The following is a 7,966-nucleotide window of genomic DNA, read 5'->3' as shown; positions in this document are numbered from 1 at the left end:
AACTGACATCTGCAATTCAAGGAGCATATAGAGGCTCTGCTAAGAGGACCCTAACACAAGGCATAGGACAACCTTGGTGGAATAAAGACTGCAAGAATGCATTACACAATTACCGCTCAGGCCTCTGCTCAAAGACAGACTTCCGCAGGATAACCAGATGGTCTCAACGACAATTTTGGCGAGATAAGCTCTCTACAGTAACACAAATGAAGGACGTCTTCGATATGAGTAAATGGCATAAGTCCACAGGCACCTTCCGAAGCCCTCCACTGAAGGATCCACTGAGACCTAGCAGCCTCCCAGCAGTTACTATACACGAGAAACGAGACGTACTAGTCCGAAATCTTCTTCAAAACTCGGCTGAGGCAGGAGACATACCTCTGGACTCCCCAGCAGTCCCTATCACTAGCCTCTACTTTCCAGACATATCAATGTCACAGGTGGAGGAGTCAATACTTCAGGCAGGAAACACAGCTCCTGGCGCAGACGAAATCCCAACCTGCATACTCAAAGTAGCAAGGCCTTTAATTAAGGATAAGGTACAAATGCTATACCAAGGGTGTCTAAAGATTGGATATCACCCGAAATGCTTCCGACATGCAATTTTAGCAATTATCCAGAAACCAAAAAAGACTGATTGGTCCTCGCCCAGATCATACAGACCGATCGCTCTCCTATCAGTTCTTGGCAAAGGACTCGAGCGCCTAGTGGCACGGAATATGGCATGGATCTCTATACACTACAAAGTATTAGCGAGACAACAGTTTGGAGCTCTCCCACTAAGATCTGCAAACGATCTGACCACATGCCTAACACATGACGTTGAACAAGCGCTAAATCAAGGCATGACTGCCTCACTCCTTACCCTAGATGTCAAGGGCGCATTTGACGCCGTGCTTCCTGGCAGACTGATCCGCAGATTGCGTGAGCAGGGCTGGCCTACTAATCTCGTCCTCTGGATCGCCTCCTTTGCTACTGGGCGATCAGTTCAGATCCGCCTTGATGGAGAGATTGGCCCCTCAACAGACATTGCCTGCGGCCTTCCACAAGGATCCCCAGTATCTGGCATTTTATTCATGCTCTACATAGCGCCTCTATTCCGTCTAGGAAACCCAAGGAACAAATTTGGCTACGCCGACGACGCAGCTAACCTGGCGATCTCGACATCCCTTGCTACTAACTGCGAAGCCTTATCAGACTCACTTCAAGAAGCTCTTAACTGGGGTGCTGCAGAGGGCATTACTTTCGCACCAGATAAATACGAGCTTCTTCACTTCTCTCGACGAAAAGCAGACCAGGACCCAACCTGCACACCTTCAGTAAAAGCTGGATCTATTACAGTCTCAGAAAATACTAAACGCCTATATCTACGTTGGCTAGGAATCCTCTATGACAAAAAGCTCACATTTAAATGGCATGTCGGTGAAACAGCATCTAAAGCCCTCACTGTGGCTAATGCCCTTCGCTCTCTAGGGAATACTGCCCGAGGAGTTAAACCTTATTTACTACAGCAAGCTGTATTAGCCTGTGTACTCCACAAAGCATACTATGGTGCTGAAACCTGGTGGCCAGGACGTACTCGCCCTGGGCCTACCCAGACTTCAAACCGAGTTGGCGAACATCTTAAGAAACTAACTAAAGTAGTACTAACAGCGCAAGAGCAGTCCTTCCAGTTTTCCGCACAACCCCAATATCTGTCCTTTACCGGGAGTCTGGATTCTCTCCACCAGAAATTGAACTAGATCGAATAGCCCTCCTCGCAACTGTCCGCCTACGGCGTCTGGATCCTTACCACCCACTTCGAAGACGCGCGGAACAGGTTGCCAGTAATAGCCGACAAACCAGCCGATTTGCCCGCCGCATACTGGCCCTCCCCAACTCTGAGCAGATAAACCCTCTCCAACACGCTCCCTGGCACCCTCGCGAGACGCGCGAGAATGCTCAAGCTCGAATAGGAGCTCCCATGGGACGCAGTAAGGAACAGGCAGCGGCTGATTTTATAGCTTTTCAACGCACCATCCCTAGCTCTGATATTATAATCTTTTCAGATGGATCTAGACTAGTAGACGGACGTGCAGGAGGAGGTTACATTGGATTTCAAGCACACAATCAGTTCCTCCGCTCCTCACTCTCATATGGACATGGGAAAGAGGTCTTCGACGCAGAAGCAGAAGCTGCCCTAGCTGGTGCCCAAGCAGCAATAGCATACCCAACAGCTCAATTTGCTACTAACTTATGGATCTGCCTTGATAACTTAGAAGTTGCCACGCGTCTTCTATCTCCCTCTACCGGATCTTCTCAAGAAGCCTTTGAATCCTTCCGCACCCTTGCAGCTGGCTGGCCACTACGTGAAAGGCTTCCACACACCAAAAGTGGATCAGTCCAAATCCGATGGGTCCCTGGACACACTAAAATCCCTGAGAATGAAGCAGCAGATTCTGCTGCTAAAGAGGGAGCTGCCTCTACCCCCCCCTCTCCATGCAAGTCCTCATATGCCTCGCTAAAGAGACACGCCAAGACTCAATCTCTCTCTGCTGCCCAGACACGGTGGCAGACCATAGCACCACAAACTTACCAAGATCTAGAAATAACTACATCTCCTAAGCGCCCTGGAGAGCTTCAACTTAACCGACTTGACCTTGGCCATATCATTGCAGCCCGTACTGGACATGGAGACTTCGCAGACTACCATGAACGTTTTAATCATGATGATGCTCATCTCCTCTGTCGATGTGGAGCACGAAAAGCACCTCTACATTTCTTCTTCTGCTATATAGCTAAGAGACGAGCCCCTCGTCCTCCTGGACCTCCTTCTGAGGTCATATCCTTCCTTCTAGGCACCGCGAAAGGAGCACAAAAACTAGCTACATGGCTAGCAGAGACCCGTTTTTTTGAGGATATCTGTCCTCGCCAACCTCTCCTTAGCACCTAGCTAAGTCAGCCCTACTTTTCCCTTATATCTCTCTTTTCTCTCTTTCTTTCTCTCTTTCTTCCCTTCTTTCCTTCTTTCCTTCTTTCTTTTTAAACTCTCACTGCTTGATTACTATTATGGTAGAGTTATGGGTCATGGAGCGTAGGTGGACCATTGCAGCTGGCAAATATCTAAAACCCACTCGGAAGTGGACTCCCTGTAAGACCACGGCAGCTATGGAAATGCGCCAAAGAGTCCCTTATTTGTATATAAATCTGATAGGACCTGAAGCCCGAGGCTTACCCCTCGGCGGCCTATGTCCCAGTAGGGATTGGTGGAAAGCGTGCGAGTCACGATCCACGGCCGTTAAATACACACACACACACACACACACACACCCCCTTACTCTTGGGGGGCAGTCATCAATATCAGGAATTCTATACCATATTGATCAGGCTCGTCAGCTCGTCGGAATAGCTGTTCTACGTGACTAGTGCTAGCGACCTAGACGTAGATAAACCGACACTTGTGTTTGGCCGTTGAGATCCTCGATCAGGCTCATCACAAGGCTATCCTCTGCAGGAGCACTTGTTGCACGTATTGTGGCAAGTGTAATCTTTCTCTTTGGAGCCGCGCTTAATCCAGACCTAGTTATTGGGGTCCGAGATCCTATAGTCAGCCTAGAAGTCCTCCTTTTCTCAAGAGTCGTTCCTGGGGCTTGTTGGGTTTCTCCAGTCTGTCGTGGCGCTTGTAGAGCGTCGCTGTTGTCCAAAGTAGGTTCTTTGGACTGTTTCTGGCTACCTTGAAGCCCTGCAATCAGTGCGGGAGTATTTGGAGGTAGCTGTTGCGGTTCCTGGGTGGGTGTCGAGAAATCGACCCCAGATCCAGGTCCCATGATTTCTGGATCCCCAGCGGCCCGTGGAGGCCTCTCTGGGTTTTCCATGAGGGTATTTCGATGCAAAGAAGCCTGCAAAGGCCCTTGCAAAGCTCAATAGACGTAGGAATAGGCGATCGATAATCAGTTGCGTTGAGCAGTTCATCATTAACACGCGAGTGCTTGATCAATTCCGTGAGGTAGATCCGGAAGCAGTTGGCACCTATTATTATTATTATTAATCAAGTTTATTGTCCGTACCCAGCCCTACTGGCTATGACAGACCACTAGAAGCCTTGGTGACGCCCTACAGGCCTCACCCCTATCAGAATCATACATGCAAAATTCAAAAATCACTATCTCGTCCCCATATGGCCTATATGCCAGGGACCTTCGGGCACTCGCGTAGGCTAATCCTTCCGGAGATCCCTTATACTTCCAAACCCGTGGGCACGCCTAGTCCGTACAAACCCTGACTAGTGTGCCCTTACTCCTATTCATCTTCCAATGTGACACCTAGGCCACCTTCCTCCAACGTATCCCATCCCCACACATCACCAATCTCAGCCTCTCTGGCTATCCGCTTCTTATCATGAAACAAGTTGGCTTCAGCCACAAATTGTAGCAATCCCTGTGTCGCTCTAGGTTCAGCAAATAGCCTAGCCTCAGGACTTTCCTCAGCCGCTGTAGGCAGTGGCACGCCTGCTTTCTTGAGGGCTTGATATAAAGCCCTCCGTCCTGTTCGACGTCCTCGGCACTCAAAGAGTACATGCCTAACTGTCTCGTGAGGCTCTTTACAGGCCTGACACTCAGGCGATTCTCGTCGGCCTATCCGGTGTAGATAGGTGCCGATTGGAGCATGTCCTGTCTTTATTTATTATTATTATTAATCAAGTTTATTGTCCGTACCCAGCCCTACTGGCTATGACAGACCACTAGAAGCCTTGGTGACGCCCTACAGGCCTCACCCCTATCAGAATCATACATACAAAAATTCAAAATAAATCACTATCTCGTCCCCATGTGGCCGATATGCCAGGGACCTTTGGGCACTCTCCCTAGGCTAATCCTTCTGGAGATCCCTTATAGTTCCAAACCCGTGGGCACGCCTAGTTGGTACAAACCCTGACTAGTGTGCCCTTATCCCTACCCATCCCCCCCTAGGGATATTGGGGGGATACACATTAAGCTACTATACATTTATATATGCACCCATAGTAACCGGCTGCCGCTTCTGTCCTCTCAAGCTAGATACAATAGTTCCTTATCTTTCCTATTGCTCCACTACCGCCCACTCTCCAACCACTTCTGAGCTTCCAGTTACCAATATCGGCATCGCAGCCTACTTATTGGCCGTCACAGTCTTGCCCCATAAGGGACTAACCACTAGCTAGGCTAGCCTCGGGTGTCCTGTCCCGTGGGCGGGTCGGATGGTTTTTACAGTGCCACGAAATATGTGTTGGCACCCCCCTTATCCGAACGCTACCCGAGCGCTGACCGCTTTCCTAATATGGTAATAATCTAAGTAACGGAAACCTCTGAAAAGCCCTAATACTTTGTATACCACCCATCCGCCTCTATAACCGCACGTACACGATTTGGCATGGTATTGCTTAAATTCTTCAATACTCGTGCTTCAATTGACCCCCATGCTTCTTTTGCAGCTTGTATCAATGCTAATAACGTCTGTTCGTTATCAGGAGCATTTTGTAGTTCTGGATGATCATTATGAATGATTGTTTTCATTATTGCCCAAATATTCTCGATAGGATTGAGATCCGGCGAATATGGAGGCCATTCCATAAGATCAAGCCCTAATTCACGTAACAGATTCCGTATGATATGCGCTCGGTGTACAGGCGCATTATCCTGCATAAAAATATCACCCTCACGAAGTAATCCAGGAAGCTGTTCCATATAAAGTTGCTTTATAACAGTTGCAGTAATACCTCCGCCAGCTGATGAGCCATCTGGGGTTAATGGCACTAGTGGACTCCGTTCATCAAATTTGAATCCTCCCCAAAACATCTTTTTAATGCTTTTCCCAGTACGTATCTCACGTACGTCATGCTCCATGAGTTGCTCGCTCAAGGAATGCCACGTCCATATCAATTGACCCCCTTTGCCGCGCTCAACTGTACACTCGTCGCTCCAAAGAATACGCTGCCATTCACGTGGTGTATAAGCTTCATATCTTAGAGCCCAGGCTAACCTCTTTTGCGCATTAAGAGGAAGAATCTCAGGTCTCTTACGTTGCTTCCATTTCCTCTTATGGATTTTTTGAAACATGCCCTGGATAGTGCGAATAGTAACTTTATTGTCGATCGCATTCCGGAGCTCCATATATTTAATATGAGGATACTGAATCGTCAACTCAATAAGCTTCTGCTTATCCTCGTCCGTCAACTTCTCCGGGGGCCCCGTACGAGGCATTGAGCGTTGATTTATACGCTCTTGCTCCTTCTTGATTGTATTCCGGATAGTTGATATAGGGATTTCCGGGTGCGCGCGGTGTATCCGTTTATAACCCCAGTGCGCCTCTGTATGGAGCTCACATATACGAGCTCTCATACAGGGGTCAAGCTCTCTGCGCGCTGTACGTCGCTGTGGTGGAGGCATTTATATAAAAAAATTTAGATTCATAGAGAATATATGTAAATTTGTGTGCAACGCGATGTGTACGCGTTTCTGTCGGCAGAATAAAGGGCGGTGTGGAGTTTCGGATAAGGGGGGTGCCAACACATAATTCATCCCACTGTAAAAGGGTTCCCGAGAATTGGTGCGGTTCTTAGGGCAAAAGCCCTACGGTGGCTAGATATAAAGCGCTAGCACGCGAGCCTTGGCAGCGGCACCCACTTGCAGCTGCCACGATAATTTGTGGTAATTGTTTTGGTGAGGGGTGTAGGAGTCGAACCTACGGCCTTGTCAATCAGCGAAGATGGGTACCGAATGGAGGCCCCAAGGATAGCCGTTACCACTTCAGCTATCCGCCCCCACAATAAACTTGATTAATAATAATAATAATATAAATAGTTTGAACCAAGTTCCTTCCTTCTTCCTCCTCCTCCTTCTCCTCCTCCTCTTCCATCGTCTTCAAGTTTCCGCTCAATCACTTCTTCCTCTCGAATCCCACATGGCTTACAACAAGATTATCAAGAAAAAGGCTGTCGACAAGCTTATGAAAAATGGAATGGAAGTTGTCGTCTCCGTAGCCGCCCAGACTAGCGAGTGGACACGCCCGGGCTTTGTTGCGGATGCTATTGGTCAGACGGCCGCTCTAGTACGGCGGACTAAATCCCGAATATTCCACTTAATTAAAAAATACCAAATCATCAAAACGCATACGTGCCTAATACGAGATACAGAAGAATAATTATATATGACCAAATAGCGATATTTAATTTCCACGCAACCTTAAATTTGATTTGGGTATTTCCGTATCTGGGTATCTAAACTAAAAACAAAAGCATCTTGGAATGAAGCAATCAAATGAAGCAATCAAGCTTTCCTGTTCTCAAATCTATATCCCGAACCAGTCATGATTCTTCGGAGTCTGTCCACTAGCTCCATGTCTTTAGCTTGAATAGTAACTCGATGGGCATGTACTGCGCAGAGGTTTGTCACTGATATATAATTAGTTCCGATACTCAACGTTAAGACAAAATGACTTACTTTCAAACTCCTTGACAAGAAATGCCTCAGCAGCTTCTTGAAGAGCTAAGATCGCCGATGACTGCCATCTCAGATCTGCAGTCAAAGAAATATCTTGTGCGATTTCTCGCACAAGTGTTTGAAATGGCAGTTTCGGTATTATGAGATCGGTAGATTTTTGGTATCGTCGGATTTCGCGTAGAGCTGTTGCTAAAATTGATATCAGTCAAATGAAGCAGTCAAATGAAGCAATCATAAACTTACTGCCCCATTTATAGCGAGGACACCTTCGTCTGGTAGTACCCTGAATAGGAACACGTCTCGTAGATGTTTGCTTCCTCCAGGTAGAGTCTTTGTTGCTCCTTTCTTGGCGATTTTCTAGCTGACACTTTCGTCCTAGCCATTTTATTGAAGCGATCTATTGTAGTGATCAGTAAGTCTTCATAGTGAAATAGAGTTTAGTAAACACTTACTTACTTTGACTGCTATAATCAAGGTTCAATTGAGTGTTGGTGAGAGATGAGTTATGA

At 47.4% G+C, this 7,966-nt stretch overlaps 4 protein-coding genes across 4 annotated transcripts, besides 9 other annotated features; 1 reads left to right on the top strand and 3 right to left on the bottom strand.

Moving 5' to 3' along the window:
• Nucleotides 1–2: 2 nt before the first annotated feature.
• Nucleotides 3–1,583: a mobile genetic element.
• Nucleotides 207–2,932, top strand: TSTA_108580 (transposon I factor, putative; the record flags this gene model as incomplete). The annotated part of the gene is made up of 2 exons (XM_002488383.1): nucleotides 207–1,710; nucleotides 1,743–2,932. The coding sequence occupies 2 exons, from the start codon at nucleotides 207–209 to the stop codon at nucleotides 2,930–2,932; spliced, it is 2,694 nt and encodes an 897-aa protein (XP_002488428.1).
• Nucleotides 1,655–2,704: a mobile genetic element.
• A 34-nt stretch (nucleotides 2,933–2,966) lies between the features above and the next one.
• Nucleotides 2,967–3,021: a microsatellite.
• A 262-nt stretch (nucleotides 3,022–3,283) lies between these two features.
• Nucleotides 3,284–3,309: a microsatellite.
• Nucleotides 3,310–4,278: 969 nt separating this feature from the next.
• Nucleotides 4,279–4,772, bottom strand: TSTA_108570 (uncharacterized protein; the record flags this gene model as incomplete). Its single annotated transcript, XM_002488382.1, has 2 exons — nucleotides 4,279–4,649; nucleotides 4,754–4,772. The coding sequence occupies 2 exons, from the start codon at nucleotides 4,770–4,772 to the stop codon at nucleotides 4,279–4,281; spliced, it is 390 nt and encodes a 129-aa protein (XP_002488427.1).
• Nucleotides 4,655–4,676: a sequence feature (AT_rich).
• Nucleotides 4,773–5,333: 561 nt separating the features above from the next.
• Nucleotides 5,334–6,404, bottom strand: TSTA_108560 (transposable element tc3 transposase, putative; the record flags this gene model as incomplete). Its single annotated transcript, XM_002488381.1, has 2 exons — nucleotides 5,334–5,813; nucleotides 5,850–6,404. The coding sequence occupies 2 exons, from the start codon at nucleotides 6,402–6,404 to the stop codon at nucleotides 5,334–5,336; spliced, it is 1,035 nt and encodes a 344-aa protein (XP_002488426.1).
• Nucleotides 5,337–6,281: a mobile genetic element.
• Nucleotides 5,481–6,368: a mobile genetic element.
• Nucleotides 6,405–6,792: 388 nt separating the features above from the next.
• Nucleotides 6,793–6,817: a sequence feature (AT_rich).
• Nucleotides 6,818–6,838: 21 nt separating this feature from the next.
• Nucleotides 6,839–6,871: a microsatellite.
• Nucleotides 6,872–7,283: 412 nt separating this feature from the next.
• On the bottom strand, nucleotides 7,284–7,840 carry TSTA_108550 (histone H3, putative; the record flags this gene model as incomplete). The annotated part of the gene is made up of 3 exons (XM_002488380.1): nucleotides 7,284–7,408; nucleotides 7,458–7,640; nucleotides 7,753–7,840. 3 exons carry the CDS (start codon nucleotides 7,838–7,840, stop codon nucleotides 7,284–7,286), a joined length of 396 nt encoding a protein of 131 aa, XP_002488425.1.
• Nucleotides 7,841–7,966: the final 126 nt, after the last annotated feature.

This window comes from Talaromyces stipitatus, genomic scaffold (assembly GCF_000003125.1).
Source record: "Talaromyces stipitatus ATCC 10500 scf_1105507295491 genomic scaffold, whole genome shotgun sequence".
Classification (NCBI taxonomy): domain Eukaryota; kingdom Fungi; phylum Ascomycota; class Eurotiomycetes; order Eurotiales; family Trichocomaceae; genus Talaromyces; species Talaromyces stipitatus.
Note: the sequence above shows the minus strand (reverse complement) of the source record. Positions and strands in the feature narration are given on the sequence as shown.